General features: G+C 43.0%; 1 protein-coding gene across 1 annotated transcript in view; it reads right to left on the bottom strand.

Moving 5' to 3' along the window:
• The window catches only part of LOC111979137 (nuclear receptor-binding protein 2), a 72,991-nt gene that overhangs the window by 22,998 nt on the left and 25,462 nt on the right, over positions 1-24,531 (bottom strand). Inside the window, exons 2-10 of the mRNA XM_070449057.1 lie at positions 15,974-16,096; positions 15,473-15,574; positions 15,059-15,148; positions 14,483-14,523; positions 13,248-13,342; positions 10,570-10,593; positions 10,232-10,315; positions 6,760-6,815; positions 3,154-3,249 (exon numbers count right to left, since the gene is read on the bottom strand). Of these exons, the coding sequence (XP_070305158.1) occupies positions 3,154-3,249; positions 6,760-6,815; positions 10,232-10,315; positions 10,570-10,593; positions 13,248-13,342; positions 14,483-14,523; positions 15,059-15,148; positions 15,473-15,574; positions 15,974-16,096 (711 nt within the window). The remainder of the gene's footprint in view (positions 1-3,153; positions 3,250-6,759; positions 6,816-10,231; positions 10,316-10,569; positions 10,594-13,247; positions 13,343-14,482; positions 14,524-15,058; positions 15,149-15,472; positions 15,575-15,973; positions 16,097-24,531) is intronic.

The following is a 24,531-nucleotide window of genomic DNA, read 5'->3' on the forward strand; positions in this document are numbered from 1 at the left end:
ATGATTCCATTATATTCACTCCATTTCAGCCTTTATTATGAGCCGTCCTCCCTCAGCAGCTCCACTGGTATACAACCAGTATATTGGTCCCATGTGGCTCAGTAGGTAGAGCATGCGCTTGTGTAAATATGACTCAATGTAAATATGAAGTCATAAAAAACTAAATATGAAAGCAACCAGGTTTTGGTCCTGTGGGAAATGACTAACTTTAGGCACGCCATCATTGCGTATATGCCCACTATCTTGTGCGACTTGCCTTTATGAGGCGGATCATCTAAGGACTGGGCAGCGTTGTTTATAGCCTCTTTGGAGTACCACAGTGTCCCCGTTGGCCTGGATCTCCAATACTGCCAATCTTAAAGTTTGGGGAGGACAAAACAAAATGTGCTGGGTCGTGTTAATTAGGAAACACAAGGTAAAACAGAAAGCTAAAATGGGCGGGTTCTTATTATAATGACCAAGACTAGATGTCCCTCCTCTTTCAGTCTGCTTTTTTCCCGTTTGATTACGAATGAACACGACCCGTTATTTTGCCATTTGTGATTAATATTATGCATCAGTAGGCAAAAAAAGGAAACAATTTTTTGTCGGAAAATGAGAATGGCTTAGTCAGACGAGTTCAGGTAAAACATCAGAATGTTTTTTCCGTTTCGTGTCTATTGAACGTAACATAAATATGGTTTCAATTAACATCTGTGACATACACTATATATATATATACACACAACAAAATGAGGTGGAACCCCTCAAATTAGTGGATTCAGCTATTCAGCCACAACCGTTGCTGACAGTGGTACAAAAATCGAGCACACAGCCATGCAATCTTCCATGCAAACATTGGCAGTAGAATGGCCTTACGGAAGAGCTCAGTGATCTTCAACGTGGCACCGCCATAGGATGTCACCTTTCCAACAAGTCAAGTTTGTCAAATTTCTGCCCTGCTAGAGCTGCCCCGGTCAACTTTAAGTCAAATCAAATCAAATGTTTTGTCACATGCGCCGAATACAACAGGTGTAGACCCTTACAGTGAAAATGCTTACTTACAAGCCCTTTAACCACAATGCAGTTAAGAAATATTTACTAAAAATAAAATGATTAAAAATAACAATAAGGCTATCTACAGAGGGATACCGGTACTGAGTCAATGTACGGGGGTACAAGGTTAGTGAGGTAATTTCTACATTAGGGAGTATAAGGTGACTATGTATAGATAAACAGAGAGTAGCAGCAATGTAAAACAAAGTGTGGGTCAAAAGTAATAGTCTGGGCAGCCATTTAGTAATTGTCAGTCTTATGGCTTGGGTAGAAGCTGTTTGAGGAGCCTTTTGGTCCTGAGATTTTGGCGCTCCGGTACTGCTTGCCGTTGTCGGGTAGCAGAAGAAACAGTCTATTGACTTGGGTGATGAGTCTCTGACAATTTTATGGGCTTGTCCTTTTGAGACCGCCTACCATATAGGTCCGTGGATTGCAGGAAAGTTTGGCCCTAGTGATGTATCTGGCCCGATGGCACTACCTCTGTAGCGCCTTACGGGGCAGATGCGAGCAGTTTGCCATATCCAGCTGTGAGTGCAGCGGTCAGGATTTCTCTCCGATGGTGAAAGCTGTATACTTTTGAGGATCTGGGAAACATGCAACTATTCTTCACGTCTCCTGAGGGGGAAAAGGTGTTGTCCCTCTTTCACAATTTGTTGTTTTGGACACATGATAGTTTGTTTGTGATGTGGACACCAAGGAACTTGAACGTCAACACTTCCACAAAGCCCTGTTGATGTGAAGGGGGTGTGTTCGTCTCCTTTTCCTGTATCGGTGAGTAATGTTCTTTGTCTTTAGCTTACATTGAGGAGAAGGTTTTGTCCTGGCTACCACACTGGCAGTCTCTAACCTCCTCTTCTATAGGCTGTCTAACATTTGTCGGTGATCAGGCCTACCACCGTTGGTGCGTCGCACGCAACACTTCAATCGGGTTGCGTCAGTGCGTGACCAACATTTGGGTGATGAACAGGGCGTACGAGGAGGGGACTCAGGACGCACCCCTGAGTGCCCCCATGTTGAGGATTCAGCATTGCAGATGTTGTGGTGCCTAACCTTTAGCACCTGGTGGGCAGCCAGTCAGAAGTCCAGGATCCAGTTGCAGAGGGAGGTTGTTTAGTCCGCAGTGTCTGAGCTTAATGATTAGCTTTGTGGATATGGTGGTTGACTCTGAGTGTAGTCAATGAAAAGCATTCTCACATAGGTGTTCTTTTGTCAGGTGGGAAAGGGCAGTTGTGAAGTGACATTGAGAATTGCTCAGTCTTGTGGTCTGTTGGGGCGTATGTGAAGTTTTGAGTGGGTCTATCGGTTTTCTGGGATGACTGGTGTTAATAATGAAGCCATTCAAAGCACTTCATGCTACAGACGTGGAGTGCGTAGCAGAGCGCGTTAAGTCATTTTAGGAGGTTACCTTCGCTTTCTTGGACACACAGGGACTACGGTGGTCTGCTTGAAACATAATTACGACTCAGTCAGGGAGAGTTTTGAAAATCTCAGTGAAGGACACTTGCAGTTGATCACCCATGCTCTGAAATACAGTCCTGGTAATCCGTCTGAATGTTGACCTTTTAAAGGTCTTACATCGGCTACGGAGAGCGTGGATCAACACCATTGTCGGAACAGTCTGGTGCTCTCTAGCATGTTGTCAGTGTTGCTTGCCTCCGAAGCGAGCATAAAAGGCCTTTAGCCCATCTGGTAGGCTCGCACACTGCGCATGCTCGCAGGCTGGGTTTCCCTTTGTAGTTCCGCTAAATCGTTCGGCAAAGCCCTGCGCCCGTCTGAGAAGCGTCAGTCCCATGTGGCTCAGTAGGTAGAGCATGGCGCTTGTGTAAATATGACTCAAATGTAAATATGAAGTCATAAAATAACTAATATGAAAGCAACCAGGTTTTGTCCTGTGGGGTTGTGCATGTGGCTCAGAGCAGCCTCCACTGGTATACAACCAGTATATGGTCCCATGTGGCTCAGTAGGTAGAGCATGGCGCTTGTGTAAATATGACTCAAATGTAAATATGAAGTCATAAAATAACTAATATGAAAGCAACCAGGTTTTGTCCTGTGGGAAATGACTAACTTTAGGCAMGCCATCATTGCGTATATGCCCACTAGTCTTGTGCGACTTGCCTTTATGAGCGGATCATCTAARGACTGGGCAGCGTTGGTTATAGCCTCTTTGGATACCACAGTGTCCCCGTTGGCCTGGATCTCCAATACTGCCATCTAAAGTTGGGGAGGACAAAACAAAATGTGCTGGGTCGTGTTAATTAGGACAACACAACGGTAAAACAGAAAGCTAAAATGGGCGGGTCTTATTATAATGACCAAGACTAGATTGTCCCTCCCTCTTTCAGTCTGCTTTTTTCCCGTTTGGTACCGAATGAACACGACCCTTATTTTGCATTTGTGATTAATATTATGCATCAGTAGGCAAAAAAAAAGGAAACATTTTTAGTCGGAAAATGAGAATGGCTTATCAGACGAGTTCAGGTAAAACATCAGAATGTTTTTTCCTGTTTCGTGTCTATTGAACGTAACATAAATATGGGTTTCAATTAACATCTGTGACATACACTATATATATATATACACACACAAAATGAGGTGGACACCCCTCAAATTAGTGGATTCAGCTATTTCAGCCACAACCGTTGCTGACAGGTGTACAAAATCGAGCACACAGCCATGCAATCTCTCCATGGACAAACATTGGCAGTAGAATGGCCTTACTGAAGAGCTCAGTGACATTCAATGTGGCACCGTCATAGGATGTCACCTTTCCAACAAGTCAGTTTGTCAAATTTCTGCCCNAAGTCAAATCAAATCAAATGTTTTGTCACATGCGCCGAATACAACAGGTGTAGACCTTACAGTGAAATGCTTACTTACAAGCCCTTAACCAACAATGCAGTTAAGAAAATATTTACTAAATAAATAAAAATGATTAAAATAACAATAAGGCTATCTACAGGGGATACCGGTACTGAGTCAATGTRCGGGGGTACAGGTTAGTTGAGGTAATTTCTACATGTAGGGAGGGGTAAAGTGACTATGTATAGATAAAACAGAGAGTAGCAGCAATGTAAAAACAAAGTGGGGGTCAAAGTAAATAGTCTGGGCAGCCATTTTATTAATTGTTCAGTCTTATGGCTTGGGGGTAGAAGCTGTTGAGGAGCCTTTTGGTCCTAGATTTGGCGCTCCGGTACKGCTTGCCGTGTGGTAGCAGAGAAAACAGTCTATGACTTGGGTGACTGGAGTCTCTGACAATTTTATGGGCTTTCCTTTGAGACCGCCTACTATATAGGTCCTGGATTGCAGGAAGYTTGGCCCTAGTGATGTATTGGGCCGTATGCACTACCCTCTGTAGCGCCTTACGGGCAGATGCTGAGCAGTTGCCATACCAGGCTGTGATGCAACCGGTCAGGATGCTCTCGATGGTACAGCTGTATAACTTTGAGGATCTGGGGAAACATGTCAACTATTTTCAGTCTCCTGAGGGGGAAAAGGTGTTGTGCCCTCTTCACMACTTTGTTGTGTTTGGACCATGATAGTTTGTTGGTGATGTGGACACCAAGGAACTTTGAAACGCTCAACCCACTCCACAACAGCCCTGTTGATGTGAATGGGGGTGTGTTCAGTCCTCCTTTTCCTGTAGTCCGTGATCATTTCCTTTGTCTTGCTTACATTGAGGGAGAGGTTGTTGTCCTGGCACCACACTGCCAGGTCTCTAACCTCCTCTCTATAGGCTGTCTCAACATTGTCGGTGATCAGGCCTACCACCGTTGTGTCGCCAGCAAACTTGATGGCGTTGGAGTCGTGCTGACCACACATTTGTGGGTGAACAGGGCGTACAGGAGGGGACTCAGGACGCACCCTGAGTGGCCCCCATGTTGAGGATCAGCATTGCAGATGTGTTTGTTGCCTACTTTACCACCTGGGGCAGCCCGTCAGGAAGTCCAGGATCCAGTTGCAGAGGGAGGTGTTTAGTCCCAGTGTCCTGTGCTTAATGATTAACTTTGTGGTCACTATGGTGTTGAACTCTGAGCTGTAGTCAATGAAAAGCATTCTCACATAGGTGTTCCTTTTGTCCAGGTGGGAAAGGGCAGTGTGAAGTGCAATTGAGATTGCTTCATCTGTGGATCTGTTGGGGCGGTATGTGAATTGGAGTGGGTCTACGGTTTCTGGGATGATGGTGTTAATATGAGCCATTCAAAGCACTTCATGGCTACAGACATGAGTGCTACAGAGCGTTAGTCATTTAGGCAGGTTACCTTCGCTTTCTTGGACACAGGGACTATGGTGGTCTGCTTGAAACATAGGTATTACAGACTCAGTCAGGGAGAGGTTGAAAATGTCAGTGAAGACACTTGCCAGTTGATCCACCCATGCTCTGAATACACGTCCTGGTAATCCGTCTGAATGTTGACCTGTTTAAAGGTCTTACATCGGCTACGGAGAGCGTGATCACACAGTTGTCCGGAACAGCTGGTGCTCTCTAGCATGTTTCAGTGTTGCTTGCCTCGAAGCGAGCATAAAAAAGGCCTTTAGCCCATCTGGTAGGCTCGCATCACTGGCATCTCGCAGCTGGGTTTCCCTTTGTAGTCCGTAATCGYTTGCAAGCCCTGCCCCGTCGATGAGCGTCAGAGCCGGTATAATAGGATCCAATCTTAGTCCTCTATTGACGCTTTGCCTGTTTGATGGTTYGTCTGAGGGCATAGTGGGACTTCTTATAAGCGTCCTGATTAGTGTCCCAATCCTTGAAAGCGGTAGCTCTAGCCTTTAGCTTCGTGTGGATGTTGCCTGTAATCGATGGCTTCTGGTTGGGATATGTACGCACGGTCACTGAGGGGACGACGTCGTCGATACACTTATTGAAGCCGGTGACTGAGGTGGTATACTCCTCAATGCCATTGGATGAATCTCAGAACATATTCCAGTCTGTGCAAGCAAGACAGTCCTGTAGCGTACCATCCGCATCATCTGACCACTTCCGTATTGAGCGAGTCACTGGTACTTCCTGCTTTAGTTTTTGCTCGTATGCCTGAATCAGGAGGATAGAATTATGGTCAGATTTTCCAAATGGAGGGCGAGGGAGAGCTTTGTTGGTGTCTGTGTGTGGAGTAAAAGTGGTCTAGGGACAGGACGCAGCGCGGCATGTTTCTCAGGACGCATGACTCGACCTTCGCCTCTCCCGAGCCGTTGGGGGTTTGCAGAGATGAGACAAGACCGTAATCACAAAATTGGGGAGAAAAAAATATTTTATAAAGAAAGTTTGTCGAGATCGGTGTGGAAGAACTTGACTGGCCTGCACAGAGCCCTGACCTCAACCCCATTGAACACCTTTGGGATGAATTGGTACTCCGACTGCGAGCCAAGGCCTAAATCGCCCAACACCACCAATTCTCTTGTGGCTGAATGGAAGCAAGTCCCCGCAGCAATGTTCCAACATCTAGTGGAAAGCCTTCCCAGAAGAGTGGAAGCTGTTAGGGCAGCAAAAGGGGGATGGGGGGGACCAACTCCATATTAATGCCCGCGATTTTGGAATGAGATGGTCGACGACGAGGTGTCCACATACACTACATGACCAAAAGTATCTAAAGGGTATTGGGTTGTTTATTATTGGAACACTGCAAGAGAAAGTGTTTGTGTCGGCGTAGAGTGAAGTTCACCCTAGACGCTGATCCCTAAATCTGTACCTAGGGGGMAACTTCACCCCKGATTGTTTTGTCTTACCTCCAGGGTACATATGCCAAAGGCGAAGATGTCAATAGAGCAAACATCCTCAGCCACTAAAACAGAATAGTGTAGGAGAGAGACAGAGACACAGAGAGAGCACGAGACAGAGYGTGTGAGACAGAGACAAGGGGAGAAGGAAAGAGAAAAGGTTATTTATTTAGAGACCCTTTGTCTGAATTACACAATTTGAAGACAGCTCAATGTACACTACACAAAAACAATTTACAAAACAAAGCATATAAAATATGACAAATCAAATCAAGCTTTATTTATATAGCACATTTCAGACATGGAATCCAACGCAATGCCCTTCACAGGAAATATAAACGTAAATATTTACTACACAAGCATAGACGATAAAAAACTAAAATAATAAAAAAAACTGAACGACTAAAAAGCACCCTAAGGAAAAGCAAAGCTAAAGAGATGTGTTTTAAGATCTCTTTTAAATATGTCCACAGTTTCAGCCCCCCTCAGGTTCTCTGGCAGGGTATTCCAGAGGGCAGGGGGCATAGTAACTAAAGGCTGCCTCTCCATGCCTTTTGGTCCTAGGCTTTGGGATAGTTAAAAGGCCAGTGACAGAGGACCGGAGGGACATAGTGGGAACATAATTTAAAAGCATGTCTGACATGTGCTGGGGTGCACAATGGTGGATTGATTTAAAATCCAATAGAAGAATCTTAAAATGTATTCTAAAACTCACAGGCAGTCAGTGCAGAGACCTTAAAACCGGTGTAATGTGTGCTCTCCGTCTGGTCTTGGTCAGTACCCGTGCTGCAGCATTCTGTATGTTTTGCAGTTGACCAATGGCATTCTTGGGTAGACCAGACAGGAGAGCATTACAGTAGTAGTCAAGCCTGCTTGTAATAAAAGCATGGATGAGTCTCTGTCAGCCTGAGAGAAACAGATGCACATTGGCAATGTTCCTCAGGTGGTAAAAAGCTGTCACATTCCTAAATTGTGATTCGAAATTTAGCTCAGAATGTAAAATAACACCTAGGTTTTTTTTACCTGGATTTCTATCTTTCTTCCCCGTGAATTATAATGTGCGGCTAGATTCTTCCTCTGTGCTTTGGCTCCAACAATAAGTAACTCGGTCTTGTCTTAATTTAGCTGGAGGAAGTTGTGAGCCACCCAATTATTTACATCACCAATACAGTCTAATAATTTATCCATGGAGCTAAAATCCTCTGGTGACACAGAAATGTAAAGTTGTGTTACATGTGCGTAGCAGTGAAAATCAATGTTGTGCTTTCTGATAACGCTGCCAAGGGTTAACATATATAAACTGAACAGCACCGGACTCAGTACCCAGAAATAGAACCTTGTGGAATGTATTTTCTCTGAGTTATGTTCACCAAGGGTGACAAAGCCCCCCCAGTTCTAAACCAATTTAGAACTGGACTGGAGAGGCCAACCCACCTCTCCAGTCTGCCCAGAAGGACATCATGGTCAACAGTGTCGAATGCAGCACTTAAATCTAAGAGTACAAGGACAGAGAGCTGTTTGGTGTCTGATGGCTCTAAGATAGTTAAAGTGGCCGTCTCTGTGCTGTGGTGGGCATGAAAACCAGATGGGAATTGTAAAATAAAATAAAAAAAGTTGACACTGCCGTTTGAACACCAATTTCTCCAGAAGTTTGCTTAATAATGGAAGGTTGGAGATTGGCTGAAAATTGCTAAGAGCGTTAGAATCTATACTGAACAAAAATAAAAACGCAACATGTACGTTTTATATCCAGGCTATATCACAACCGGCCGTGATTGGGAGTCCCATAGGGCGGCGCACAATTGGCCCAGTGTTGTCCCGGGTTGGGCCGGTGTAGGCCGTCAAAGTAAATACGATTTTTTTCTTAACTGACTTGCCTAGTTAAATAAAGGTTAAATTAAAAAAATTAAGTGTTGGTCCCATGTTTCATGAGCTGAAATAAAAGATCCCAGAAATGTTCCTTAYACTCAAAAAGCTTATTTCTCAAAATAATTGTGCACGTTAATTTCCATCCTTGTTATAGTGAGCATTTATCCTTTGCCAACATAATCCATACACCTGACAGGTGTGGCATTTCAAGAAGCTGATTAAACAGCATGATCGTTACACAGGTGAACCTTGTGCTGGGGAAAATAAAAGGACCTCACAACACCACAGATGTCGCAAGTTGAGGGAGCATGCAATTGGCAKGTTGACTGCAGGAATGTCCACCAGAGTTATGGCCAGAKAATTGAATGTTAATTTCTCTACCATAAGCTGCCTCCAATGTTGTTTTAGAGAATTTGGCAGTTTGGCAGGACTTACAATCGCAGACCACGTGTAACGACACTAGCCTGGGACCTTCACATCCCGCTTCTTAACCTGTGAGATCGACTGAGACCAGTCACCCAGACAGCTGATGAAACTGAGGAGTATATCTGTCTGTAATAAAGCCCTTTTGTGGGGGAAAAACTCATTCGGATTGGCTGGTTCTGGCTCCCAAGTGGGTGGGCCTGTGCTCTCCCAGGCCCACCCATGGCTGTGCCCCAWGTGAAATCCATAGATTAGGGCCTAATGAATTTGTTTCAATTGACCGATTTCCTTATATGAACTGTAACTCAGTAAAATCGTTGTAATTGTTGGGCTAATATTTTGGTTCAGTACAGATTACTTTTCTTCAGAACGGTTTTTAACATAGGCACTCTCCCCACTGCACTAAAAACTGCTATGAACAGGGAGTGGTTAACAATAGCTTGCATTTCTTCAGATATACTATTAAARACGGTTTTGAAGGTGTTGKGGGATAGGATCGAGAAGGCTTAAGTTGTGATATCACTTTCCTGAGCATGTCTGTGTCAACCAGGGGAAATAAATCCATAGTTGCCTTCTCATCAGGTCTTGCTTTACTGATAACCAACATTAGGCTGGGTATCTTCTCTCTGAAATATGCTGCAAACTCACATTTAGATGTGGAGGAAAGGTCACATAGGTTTGCAGGKGTAGGATTTATCAGGCCATCAATGGTGGAGAAGAGCCCTCTCAAATTACTCTGATTAATGTTAGAACAATGAGCCCGTCTGGCATTCATAATTACCTTGTTATACATGTCAAGTTGCTCTCTCAGAATATCATTAATGGACCTGCAACTTTCTCCACTTTCGCTCTGCCTTTCTGCAATTTCTCTTTCATTTATTYGTTTCCTCACTCCAAGGGGCTCTCCTTTTGGATGTGGCCTTTTTCAACTTTACTGGAGCTATGGCATCAATGGTTGCCCTTAATTTGCTATTAAAAAGTTAACTAAATTATCATAAGAGGAAGCAGAATAGGTGGTGGAGTATTGTTCATACACACGAGCCAAAATAAGAGCTACATCAAATTCATGAGGAGTAGATGGAGTTAGCAGATGGAGTTAGCAGATGGAGTTAGCAGATGGAGTTAGCAGATGGAGTTAGCAGATGGAGTTAAAGGGAGAGTAAGAAAGATGGGAGATGCAGACACTTACAGCCGTATTCAGGAGCAAAATAGTGCTGGTTCGTTTCATCATCCCGATGATGCTGCACATTTCCGTAGATCGCCTCTGGGAAAACTAGGAATGGGACAAACAAACCAGAGTAAAAAAGAAAATAAGTCTCCATCTCGTTCACACTCTTGAAAACAGATTATTTTCACAACTGCTCTTCAACAGTTTAATAGGTTATCTAAAAGACAAGAGTTTTTTTTTTTTACCAAGTGAAGGGTAGTCTTGAGAACATAAACCACAACAGAACTTAGTTCCTAAATTAGTAGTGGATTGTAGACTAGAGGGGGGAAAAAAACAACAGTGACAAATAGGATTCTTACCATTGACAAACAGCCTATGCCACACTGTAAACAAAACAGAAARACACAGAGAATTCAAACAAATGATCATGCCCCAAGAGAAAAACTGAGGAAAAGTTCTGTATTTATTCAATTATATAGAGTACCAGTCAAAAGTTKRSACACMYMYWCWYWYWMRRGKKTTTYTYWWWWTTTTWYWMTWTTYTMYAMMRYRKARWAYWAKMRAARASAYMWMAAAWMTRWWAWAWWMTMKWRWMMMMMMMMMAAAAARGTGTTAAACAAGTCAAATTATATTTTTATGAGATTCTTCAAAGTAGCCAGCCACCYTTGATGACAGCTTTGCACACTCTTGGCATTCTCTAAACCAGCTTCATGAGGTAGTCACCTGGAATGCATTTAAATTAGTTAGTTTGTGGAATTGCTTTCCTTCTTAATGCATTTGAGCCAATCAGTTGTGTTGTGACAAGGTAGTGGTGGTATACAAAAGATAGCCCAATTTGGTAAAAAACCAAGTCCATATTATGGCAAGAACAGCTCAAATAAGCAGAGAAACGGCAGTCCATCAATACTTTACTTAAGAACTCCTCTTGCCGCTCAGATCCCTTTAGCGGGATCATTTTCGTCTACATCCGGTGAATTGCAGAGCGCCAAATTCTAATTAAATTACTAAAAATATTACATTTTCATGAAATCACAAGTGCAATACACCAAAACACAGCTTAACTTGTTGTTAATCCAGCCGGTGTGTCAGATTTCAAAAAGGCTTTACGGTGAAAGCAAACCATGCGATTATGTGAGGACAGCTCTCAGCAAAGTAGATTTGTCACGAAAGTCAGAAAAGCAATAAAATGAATCACTTACCTTTGATGATATTCGTATGTTTGCACTCACGAGACTCCCAGTTACACAATAAATGTTTGTTTTGTTCGATAAAGATTCTCTTTATATCCAAAAACCTCCATTTGGTTGACGCGTTTTGTTCAGTAATCCACAGGCTCATGCGGTCACGACGGGCAGACGAAAATTCCAAATAGTATCCGTAAAGTTCGTAGAAACATGTCAAACATTTTTTTATAATCAATCCTCAGGTTGTTTTTACAATAAATAATCGATAATATGTCAACCGGACGGTAGCCTTTTCAATAGAAGAGAGAAAGAAAAGGTCTCGCTCCCGGCCCGCGCGCATGCACAAATCTGAGGACATCTGGCTATCCACTGACGCGATGTGATCATTCTCGCTAATTTTTCAGAATAAAAGCCTGAAACTATGTTCACACCTTGTGGAAGCCATAGGGAAAGGAATCTGGTTGATATCCCTTTAAATGGAGGATAGGCTTGCAATGGGGCGACGCACAATTGGCATAGCGTCGTCCGGGTTAGGGAGGGTTTGGCCGGTAGGGAGGGTTTGGGATATCCTTGTCTCAGTATGTAAAAAAAAAWWWWTTYWATAAAATGTATGCACTCTACTGTAAGTCGCTCTGGATAAGAGCGTCTGCTAAATGACTAAAATGGAMAAATGGAAATGGAAAAGAGTAGTTTCAGAAAAACAGCACTTCCTGGATGGATTTTCCTCAGGTTTTCACCTGCCATATCAGTTCTGTTATACTCACAGACAATATTTTGACCGTTTGGAAACTTTAGAGTGTTTTCTATCCTAATCTGCCAATTATATGCATATTCTAGCTTCTGGGTCTGAGAAATAGGCAGTTTACTTTGGGCATGTCTTTCATCCAAACATCAAAATACTGTCCCCTAGCCTGAACTTTGAAAGTTTCTTCAAGTGCAGTCGCAAAAATCAACAAGCACCCTGATGAAACTGGCATCTCATGAGGACTGACCACAGGAAAGGAAGACGCAGAGTTACCTCTGCTGCAGAGGATAAGATCATTAAAGTTGCCAGCTTCAGAAAATGCAGCCCAAATAAATGCTTCAGAGTTCAAGTAACAGACACATTACAACATCAACTGTTTAGAGGAGACTGGTCAAATTGCTGCAAAGAAACCACTACCAAAAGGACACCAATAAGAAGAGACTTGTTTGGGCCAAGAAACATGAGCAATGGACAGACTGGTGGAAATCTGTCCTTTGGTCTGATGAGCCAAAGGGTGGCTACTTTGAAGAATCGAAAATATATTTTGATTTGTTGAACTCTTTTTTTTTTGGTTAATACCTGATTCCATATGTGTTATTTCATAGTTTTGATGTCTTCACTATTATTCTACAATGTAGAAAATAGTAAAAAGAAAAAGAAAAACCCTTGAATGAGTTGGTATTCAAACTTTTGACTGGTACTGTAATCCCCATTCAACTTAATAGAATGTGATATCACTGTAGGTCTGTTAGAAGGGTACATTAGGAACAGCCGTCTCTTATTACCATTGTTCGTTGTTTTTTTGGTGATTAGATAAACACTTACGTTGTAATTCTCCAATCTTTTCCCTGCAAGTGTCCACTTGTACACTACCTCTACCTACCTTTTAAAAGTATAGCATTTCCTGTGCTTTTAAATCCAACTAGCGTCAGGGAAAACGGTGCTTCTACACCTGCATTGCTTGCTGTTTGGGGTTTTAGGCTGGGTTTCTGTACAGCACTTCGAGATATTAGCTGATGTACAAAGGGCTATATAAAATAAACTTGATTTGATGATTTGGAGTACTGGGACTCCCCCCCCCCCCCTCCTTGCCCTGTAGACCACATACCCGAGCCGATCTTGATGAGTCCGTTGTGCTGGATAAAGATGGTGTCACACGTCAAGTTGCCATGGACTATGGGCGGGTGGCAGGAATGCAGATAACTGCGGATATAAATTCACATTCATATTTTTTTTTTTAACAAACCTTTTTGCGTGCGTGTGATTTCTGTCCTGTGTTAAAATCAAACGTCAGTCATATATTATGTCTTGTCATGTGCTGTGTATAATCTACTTCGTAAATCTTCTACAGGAGAAGCAGTTTCACATCGTTCAGCTTGATGTTGAAGTTGCTCATTTATAGTAGTTAAATATAATACAATTTAAGAGACACATGTAAACATGGCAGCCAGATTCTCCCCTAAACCTGCTGGGATACTGCTTTGTGGAGCCGCCATCTTATTTTTTCCTCTTGTGTGGTGTAAAGTACCTAAGTAAAAATACTTTAAATTACTTAAGTAGTTTCAGGTATCTGTACTTTACTTTTTTGATATTGTTGACTACTTCTACTTTACCACATTCCTGAGGAAAATAATGCACTTTTTACTCCATACAATTTCCCTTTGAATGCTTAGCTGGACAGGAAAATGGTCTAATTCACACACTTAAAGAGAAAATCCCTGGTCATCCCTACTTCATCTGATCTGGTGGACTCACTAAACAAAAGTTTAGTGTTGGAGTGTGCCCCTGGCTAAAAGTAAAAAAAAATAAAAAAAGTAAAACAAGAAAATCGTGCCATCTGGTTTGCTTAATAAGGAATTTGAAATTATTTACACTTTTACTTTTGATACTTAGGTATATTTAAAACCAAACACTTTTGAGTCATTTTCTATTAAGGTGTCTTTACTTTTACTCAAGTACGACAAATGGGTACTTTTTCCACCACTGTCCTTTAGATAGATCACTGAATAAATAGAGTTCACACAAAATATACACAAAATATATAAATAGAGTTCACACAAAACCAATGTTCTATCACCGTCATCAGAATTGTAGTTGAACTTTTGGTTGAAAACGCAAAAAAAGAAAAAAAAAAAAAGAAGAGGTCAACATCATTTTAACTAGATTTGAACCACAATTTGACTACAAGATTTCAAGAGTTGGTTTATTTCAAGCAAAGTTCACATTTGTTGAAAATCAACCAAAAAAGGGACCGATTTTGTGTTACACATTTGCCCAGTGGGGGGGAAAAAAGGACAGAATTTGGGTGAGTTTTGAGTGACAGGTTGAATGGTGGGTTCTTACCTCAGAGCTGACAGAATCTGAGTGCACCATCGTTTCCATGCCTAGCAAGCAGAGAAACACAGTTTTACTGAATGACTAAAATAGATACAAAAACAGTGGCCTCGTTCCAGGCCGTCTACGTTGCAGTCATGCAACAAAATCTCACACCGTCTGGATAAGTGTTTAACCTACTGGTGCAATCTGATGCCCTGCTGCAGAGCATTTGAATCGGTTAGTATGTGCAGCTCGACTGCTTTGCGGGTGGTCTGGAATGCGTCCAGAGACAAATACAGGATAAGTGACTACGAGAAACGTTCTAAATCCTATATGTTGTGGTAGTTTTAAAGCCAAACACTAGATGGCGCTATTCCCAGTTGAGGTTTGATGAGGGAGGAGGAAGACGAGTGGGAATGGACCATAGCGATGATAGATCTGACAACATGGGTAACGCCATTCAGGCTACCCATAGGAATTATGGGTAACGCCATTCAGGCTACCCATAGGAATTACCCACCCACTTGACTACTTTAAAATGGTGGAAGCCCTCAGCCTTTTGGTCATTAGAGGCCTGTATCATTCTCTATGGAATGGACTCACCTTGACATTCATGGTCTTGTGGTTTTTCTTTGTTTTCTTTAAGAACTGCTTGAGACTGCCTGATGACATGTACTCTGTGATGAAGATCACCTGAGTTCGGAGATAAACATGGAGATATAATGAGTGGAGGGGGGGGTGGGGGCATCAATGTTCTTGGAAAACCTTGTTTATCCAAAAAGTGTAAAATTATATATCCATATACTATAGTCATTGAAATTCACAAGCCGTTTTGAATTGACTTTTTTTTTTAAAGGAGGGGAATTACTTCTCCAGGACGCTGACGGTTTGTTCCTGTGTACAGTATGTACTGGTTACCTGTGAGTGTGTGTGTGTGTGTGTGTGTGTGTNTGTGTGTGTGTGTGTGTGTGTGTGAGAGAGAGAGAGACCAAGGTCATGCGTGCTCATGTCCCTCACCCTCGCCCGACTCTCCCTGGTGTCCAGCCAGTACTTATGGAACTTGACAATGTTGGGGTGATCTACATGCATCAGGCTCTCAAACATCTCCCTCATTCGATCCTGCAAGACAAACAACCATGAAGACCCACACTTCTGAAATGTTTTATTACCTTTATTTAACTAGGCGAGTCAGTTAAATAACAAATTCTTATTTACAATGACGGCCTTGGAACATTGGGTTAACTGCCTTGTTCAGAACGACAGACTTTTACCTTGTCAGCTCGGGGATTTGATCTCACAACCTTTCGGTTACTGGCCCAACGCTCTAACCACCAGGCTACCTGCCCGCCCGCCCCATGACCTCTCAAAGCCGGTTATCCATATAACTCTTTGACAGACACACACACAACAAAAATATATACCGTTCTAGTCCTGCCRGGTCCAATTATTATTATTTTTTATACCAGATTGTGCCTTTAAAAGTGGGGGAAAATCAGGACAGGATTATCAAAAAGATACCTCGTGAGATTTGAAGACCTTCTTATCGGAGAACTGCACTTCGTTCCACACCACCTCCACCCCCTCCTCTGTGTCCATGGCCAGTGAGGCAGTCTCGATGCCCGGAACATTCCCCTGACTCACCTACAAAAACAGAGGAAAGCGTAGGTCCAAAGTATTAGTCAGCCCTCTTCGAAACTGTTAAAATGCTTCCCTCTGTGGCCTGGCTGCTCTAGGGGTAAAGCCAGTCTCCAGCACAAGTCTACAGTGTCGGCATAGGTTAGAATCTGGCCTACTGTCATATGACACATCTCCATCTTTCCCCATTGTCATCCTCCATCTCCATCTGTTCAACAAAAGTCAAAAATATAAATTTATAATGCTTCCCTGCTTCTTCCCCTTCTTGAAGCAATCACTGAAACAAAACAATTGAATAGGTGAAAGCAAGGCTACCACCTCTTAGTTTTTACCAATCCAGACATGTCAGATCAGTGATTACTTCAAAGAAAAATTAGGATTTGTTCAAAGTATTCAAAATAAACCCTGGTTTCGCGCTGCATGTTATAGTGGTTCATTTTAGAGGTACAGAAGCAAAGCTTGCACCGACCATTTAAAAACGAACAAACATTGTTTACAACTTCCAATATGTTCTAGAATAGAATATACACTGAGTGTACAAAAAAATTAGGAACACACCTCATCTACACTGATTGAAGTGGATTTAACTAGTGACATCAATAAGTAATCATTGACTGACCAGCTGTAATGAAAGCTCTGTCATGGAAAGAGCAGGTGTTCCTAACGTTTTGTACACAGTGTATGACTCAAGTATCCCCAAAATATGTCTGGTAGTTGAGCAACAACCATCTACCTGACAGGGAGTTGCAAAGGACAGTATAAGAACATAAGTTAGGGGAAAAAAACAATTTTACATTAGTTCTATTTGCATAAATGAGTCTAAATTGAATAAGTTAATGCTCTTCTGACTCACGCTGTAAGGGATCAAAAGGAAATKATCCCGTTCCAAACAGACTGCACGCTATCCTGTCTGGAGAGCAAACGGGGTCWCACAAGGAAGATAGTCGCTAGGAAAAGTCTACACACCCCTTGCATTGTTTTGACATTTTAAGACAGAAAATTTTATCTAAACAAGGGAATGAATTAGCATGTTCTAATGATCTACAACAACCTACTCCACATTTACAAAGTGAAAGATAAGATAAAATTTTCCAAATTACAATCATTTAACAACAAAAAAACAAAAAATAAAAAAGTGCTGGTCCCGTGTTTCATGAGCTGAAATAAAAGATCCCAGAAATGTTCCATATGCACAAATGGCTTATTTCTCAAAAATGTTGTGTACAAAAGTGAGCATTTCTCCTTTACCAAGATAATCCATCCACCTGACAGGTGTTGCATATCAAGAAGCTGATTAAAACAGCATGATCATCATTAGAAATCAATTTTTATTGGTCACATACACGTTTAGCAGATGTTATTGCGGGTGTAGCGAAACGCTTGCGTTTCTAGCTCCAACAGTGCAGTAATATCTAACAATACACACAAATCTAAAGTAAAGGAATTAAGAATATATAAATATTTGGATGAGCAATGAATAGAATACAGTATATACACATGAGATGAGTAATGCAAAATATGTGGTTTAATAAAAAAAWAAAAAAATGTAAACATTAAAGTGGCCAGTGATTTCAAGTCTATAGGGCAATAGCCTCTAAGATGCTAGTGATGGCAATTTAACAGTCTGATGGCCTTGAGATAGAAGCTGTTTTTCAGTCTCTCGGTCCCAGCTTTGATGCACCTGTACTGACCTCGCCTTCTGGATGATAGCGGGGTGAACAGGCAGTGGCTCGGGTGGTTGTTGTCCTTGGTATTTTTGGCCTTCCTGTGACATCGTGTGCTGTAGGGGTCCTGGAGGGCAGGTAGTTTGCCCCCGGTGATGCGTTGGTAAAGACCGCACCACCCTTGGAGAGCCCTGTGATTGCAGGCGGTGTAGTTGGCGTACCAGCCGGTGATACATCCCGACAGGATGCTCTCACAATTGTGCATCTGTAAAAGTTTGTCAGGGTTTTAGGTGCCAAGCCAAATTTCTTCAGCCTCCAAAGGTTGAAGAGGTGCTGTTGCGCCTACACCACACGGTCTGTGTGGGTGGACCATTTCAGTTTGTCAGTGATGTGTACCGAGGAACTTGAAGCTTTCCACCTTGTCCACTGCGGTCACGTCGATGTGGATAGGGGGGGGTGCTCCCTCTGCGGTTTCCTGAAGTCCACGATCAGCTCCTTTGTTTTGTTGATGTTGAGTGAGGTTATTTTCCTGGCACCACACTCCCAGGGCCCTCACCTCCTCCCTGTAGGCTGTCTCGTCATTGTTGGTAATCAGGCCTACTACTGTAGTGTCGTCTGCAAACTTGATGCTTTAGTTGGAGGCGTACGTGGCCACGCAGTCATGGGTAAACAGGGAGTACAGGAGGAGGCTGAGCATGCACCCTTGTGGGTCCCCTATGTTGAGGATCAGCGGAGTGGAGGTGATGTTTCCTACCTTCCCCACCTTGGGGTGGCCCGTCAGGAATTCCAGGACCCAGTTGCACGGGGCGGGGTTCAGACCCAGGGCTCCGAGCTTAACGATGAGCTTTGAGGGTACTATGGTGTTGAATCCTGAGCTATAGTCAATGAACAGCATTCTTATAGGTTTTCCTCTTGCCCAGATGTGATAGGGCAGTGCGATTGCATCGTCTGTGGATCTATTGGAGTGGTAAGCAAGTTGAAGTGGGTCTAGGGTGTCAGGTAAGGTAGAGGTGATGTGATCCTTGACTAGTCTCTCAAAGCACTTCGGGATGACAGAAGTGAGTGCTACGGGGCGATAGTCATGTAGCTACTGTTGCTTTCTTGGGTACAGGAACAGTGGTGGACATCTTGAAGCATGTGGGGACAGCAGTCTGGGATAGGAGAGATTGAATATGCCCGTAAACACTCCAGCCAGCTGGTCTGTGCATTTTCTGATTACGCGGCTTCCCCAGCGAGGGTTAACGCGATTAAACGTCTTACTCACATCGGCCATGGAGGAGAGCCCACAGTCCTTGGCCGCGTCAGTGGCACTGTTATACTCAAAGCGGGTGAAAAAGGTGTTTAGCTTATCCGGAAGCAAGACGTCGCTATCCGCGCGTGGTGGGTTTTCAGTTTTGTAGTCCCGTGATTGTCTGTAGACCCTGCCAATAAACGTGTCTGGCGTTATTGACGACTCCAACTTTGTCTCTGTACTGACCGTTTTGCCCTATTTGATTGCTTACGGAGGGAATAAACCTACACTGTTGTTTCCGGCCATATTTCCAGTCACCTGCCATGGTTTAAATGCGGTGGTTTAATGCTTCAAGTTTTGCGGCAAATGCTGGCCATCTATCCACGGTTTCGGTTTTGGGTAGGTTTAAAGTCAGTGTACAACATCTTATACATTTCCTGATAAACATCGTCACGCATCTGTGTACTGCGTCAATGTTATTGCTAGAGGCTTACCCGGAACATACGCAGTCCGCATGATCAAAACCAATCTTAAGCATCGATTCTGATTCGTCAGACCCAGCGTTTGAATAGTTCCTAGCCGGTACTTCCATGTATGAGTTTTCTGCTTATAGTGTAGGGAGGACGCAAAATGGAGTCCGTGATAAGAAATTGACCGAAGGAGGGCCTTGTAGGCAGTTCCAAAAAGTTGATAGTCTGTGTCCATGTTTCTCAGAGCGGACTCTACAGTCCAATGTGTGTGAGGAAACTCACTGAATACTATTCATTGAAGCCCTTGTTAAAACCCCTTCTACCAAGAATAAATTGCCTCAAAGGATATGTGTTTCCCAAGTCAGACTCTTTGAGGCGAAGTGGTATCGGCTTGATGGGGAATATACACGGCTGTGACTATAACCGAAGAGAATCTCTTGGAAGGTAATACGGTCGGCATTTGATTGTGAGGTATTTTAGGTGGGTGAACAAAAGAACTTGAGTTTCTGTATGTTATCAACAATCACACCATGAGTAGTTAATCATGACATACACCACAGCCCTTCTACCCGTAAATCTTTATTCCCATCTGCGTGATGAACTGAGAACCCAATGGTTGTACGGTCTCAGACAGTAATATCTCGAGAGCCATGTTTCCATGAAACAGAGTACATTACAATCCCTGATTCCTATGGAAGGAGATCCTCACCCTGAGCTCGTCAACTTTATTATCCAAAGACTGAACATGCGAGTAACATACTCGGAAGCGGTGGGTGATGTGCGCGCCTCCTGAGTCGGACTAGAAAGTCCACTCCGAATACCTCTTTCCACCGGCTGTGTTTTAGATCAGCCTCTGGAATCAATTGCCCTGGTGGTACGAACAAAGGATCAATTCAGGAAAGTCGTATTCCTGGTCATACTGCTGGTGAGTTACCGCCGCTCTGATATCCAAGAGTTCTTTCCAGCTGTATGTAATAAAACAAAAAATAATTCTGGGCTAATAATGTAAGAAAAACCAGAAAAAAAATAAAAATACTGGGGAGCAGCAACATGTGAAGACGTGAACAATTTACTATTAATACTTGACAAACACCTCCCCCACCGTGTTACTGTTGTAACATTTAATATGGAATCGAACCCAATTGACTAATCTGGCTTTTTCCCTTTTTTTGTTTTTAATCGTAAAATGTCGAGACAACAACGGCCAAGAACGTTAAAACGAACAGATGTGGCTAAAGGTGGAGTCACTATCCACTGACCTATCTGCACAAATAGCTATTCTTGCCACCGAGGTATACATAAAGATCGACTCCGTTAACGAAGACTTGACGAGACATGACACCCGTCTGAATAGCCTGGAATATGGCGCAAATATTTACTCCGACAAAGTGGTGACACTGGAAGATCAAGTCACCCGGCTATCATCAGATGTCATCAAACTCACTTCCAAGGTTGAGGACCTCGAGAACAGACAGCGCCGGGGGAACTCTCGCATTTTCGGCGTGAGAGAGGGACTCGAGACCGTAGGCGGAATGCAGCCTACCCTGTCCATAGCTAAACTGCTACAGGAAATTCTAGGCCTCGATTACGCCCCCACCCTTGACAGGGAGTACAGAAGCATACAGTCCGCGCCGAAGAATGGGAAGCCGCCCAGACCCATAGTAGTTAAATTCCACTACCGTCAGGAGGAGGATGTCGTCCCTAAGGCAACGCGAGCAGCTCCCATCACCCACAATGGCCAGAATATTCGCATTTACCCGGACTACATGGCGGTAGTCATGAAGAAGAGGTTCAGTTTAACATGGTAGCATTTTGCTCTAGTCTAGGAGAGGTAGATGCAGCCTTCCAACAGGGGGAATGCCAGCATAGGGGTCCAAGGTTCTGGCTATTTTGTTGTTTTTAGCTGTTTTTTTTTATTTTCTTTATATTTTATTACTCTGACCTTTCAGCACACTGGCCATGAGATCGTACTAACATGAATTTCTGATTACTATGACTATGCCTAATTCACATACTCTAGGCTCCACATGCTTTAGCAGCTGGAACGTAAAAGGGATTAACCAGGTGGTCAAGCATAGCCGATTGTATGCTCATATTAAGTCCTTAAGTCCGTTCATTGTTTTTCTCCAAGAGACCCATCTCCGGTCTAGCGACCATGATAAGACCAAATATTTCACTCCAACTTTGGTGCTAAGGCCAGAGGGGCAGCCATCCTTATCAGAAAAGGCACTCCATTTGTCTCCTCCAAAGTAATTTCAGATACTAATGGAAGATATATTATAGTGATGGGTAAATGGTTTAGCACACAGGTTATGCTAGGCTAACCTCTATGGTCCTAATTGAGATGGCGCTCAATTTCTCTGACCTCATCACAACACTTTCAGACCTTAACGCTCATCATTTGACATTGGGTGGAGATTTCAAATTGTGTATTGCATCCAAGTCTAGACAGATCCAGACCGAAGCCCAACAATGTAATTTCTAAAATCAGGCGCAGTAATCAACTCATTTCCAGAATCCTATAATTTGTCTGATTCATGGAGGAGAAGCAATCCCACTGCTGAACAATACTCCTTTTTTTCCCCTCCAGTCCACCGCTCATACTCTAGGATTGACTTTTTTCCTGCTGCACAGTAGAATTCTTTATTTTGTAACTAATAGCCAATATCCCAGCATCATTATCTCAGACCATAGCCCTGTCCAGACAGATATCCTCTTTCCGGACAGTACTGTGTCACAATGCGCGTAGCGACTTGACCCACTACTACTATCCTGTAGTGCCTTTACAAAAAATACATATCAACTCACATTGATGTCTTTTTACGGATCAACTGCACCCCTGACGTGTCTCACTATACTGTGTGGGAGTCGTTAAAAGCATATCTAAGGGGCCAAATTATTTCATACATGACAAACAGCGCACCAAACGCTTATCGGAGCTATCGCAACTCATTCTAGATGTGTACAACAGATATGCCTGTTCTCTGACTCCTGAACTCTACAAAGAGAGACTGCTACACCAATCTAGAATTTGACAATCTTTCCAAACAAACGGAGCAGCTTCTGTTTAAGTCGAGGTAAAAATTCTATGAACATCTCACCAGCTTCGACAATCCGCTGCCGAGCAGCACCATACCTGAAATCTGTGTTGCAGCTGACTTCTACTAGTCTACTAATCCCAAAGAAATCAATCAATTTAAGCAATTCTACTCTGTTCTTTACTCGTCAGAGACTCTTCCTGACACATCTCATATGCATGCATTTTTAGACATCCCCGGTCTCAATTCATATGAACAAACCAACATGGATGCCTCAATGAGTGAAGATGAAGCTACTGTGGAAATCCAGTCCATGCAGAGTGGTAAAGCTCCTGGGTCTGATGGCTTCCCTGTTGAATTTTATAAAGCATTCTCCTCTAAATTATCCCTTATCCTCAGCTCAATGTACAATGAAATCCTTTCTAGTCAGAAACTGCCACAGACCCTTACCCAGGCGACTATTTTGGTTTTGCTTAAAAAAGGACAAGAATCCCCTAGACTGTGACTCATACCAACCTATAAGCCTTTTGTGCTGCGATTATAAAATTCTCACTAAGGTCCTCTCGTGCCGTTTAGAGACAGTGATGCCTAATATAATAAACTCTGACCAAATCGGATTTATCTCAGGTAGGTAATCTTTCTATAATATGCGCCGGCTATTTAATGCTCTTTATTCTGCCCACTCAACTCTACAGCCAGAGGACGTCATCTCTCTTGATGCCGAAAAGGCTTTCGACCGGGTTGAGTGGGAATATCTATTTANGAAGTGGTATCGGCTTGATGGGGAATATACACGGCTGTGACTATAACCGAAGAGAATTCTCTTGGAAGGTAATACGGTCGGCATTTGATTGTGAGGTATTTTAGGTGGGGTGAACAAAAGAACTTGAGTTTCTGTATGTTATCACAATCACACCATGAGTAGTTAATCATGACATACACCACAGCCCTTCTACCCGTAGAGATCTTTATTCCCATCTGCGTGATGAACTGAGAACCCAACTGGTTGTACGGTCTCAGACAGTATATCTCGAGAGCCATGTTTCCATGAAACAGAGTACATTACAATCCCTGATGTCTCTATGGAAGGAGATCCTCACCCTGAGCTCGTCAACTTTATTATCCAAAGACTGAACATTAGCGAGTAACATACTCGGAAGCGGTGGGTGATGTGCGCGCCTCCTGAGTCGGACTAGAAGTCCACTCCGAATACCTCTTCTCCACCGGCTGTGTTTTAGATCAGCCTCTGGAATCAATTGCCCTGGTGGGTACGAACAAAGGATCCAATTCAGGAAAGTCGTATTCCTGGTCATACTGCTGGTGAGTTACCGCCGCTCTGATATCCAAGAGTTCTTTCCAGCTGTATGTAATAAAACCAAAAATAATTCTGGGCTAATAATGTAAGAAAAAACACAGAAAAAAAATAAAAATACTGGGGAGCAGCAACATGTGAAGACGTGAACAATTTACTATTAATACTTGACAAACACCTCCCCCACCGTGTTACTGTTGTAACATTTAATATGGAATCGAACCCAATTGACTAATCTGGCTTTTTTCCCTTTTTTTTGTCTTTTAAATCGTAAAATGTCGAGACAACAACGGCCAAGACGTTAAATCTGAACAGACTGTGCTAAGGTGGAGTCACTATCCACTGACCTATCTGCACAAATAGCTATTCTCCACAAAGAGAGAGATAGTAATTGCTTCTGTACTCCCTGTCAAGGGTGGGGGCGTAATCGAGGCCTAGAATTCTGTAGCAGTTTAGCTATGCGCAGGGTAGGCTGCATTCCCGCCTACGGTCTCGAGTCCTCTCTCACGCGAATAATGCGAAGTTCCCCGGCGCTGGTCTGTTCTGAGGTCCAACCTTGGAAGTGAGTTTGAGTGACAATCTGATGATAGCCGGGTGACTTGATCTTCCAGTGTCACCACTTTTGTCGGAGTATATTCTGCGCCATATTCCCAGGCTATTCAGACGGGTGCATGTCTCGTCAAGTCTTCGTTAAACGAGTCGATCTTTATTGTATACCTCGGTGCA

This window comes from Salvelinus sp. IW2-2015, linkage group LG19 (genome assembly GCF_002910315.2).
Source record: "Salvelinus sp. IW2-2015 linkage group LG19, ASM291031v2, whole genome shotgun sequence".
NCBI classification, from domain to species: Eukaryota; Metazoa; Chordata; class Actinopteri; order Salmoniformes; family Salmonidae; genus Salvelinus; species Salvelinus sp. IW2-2015.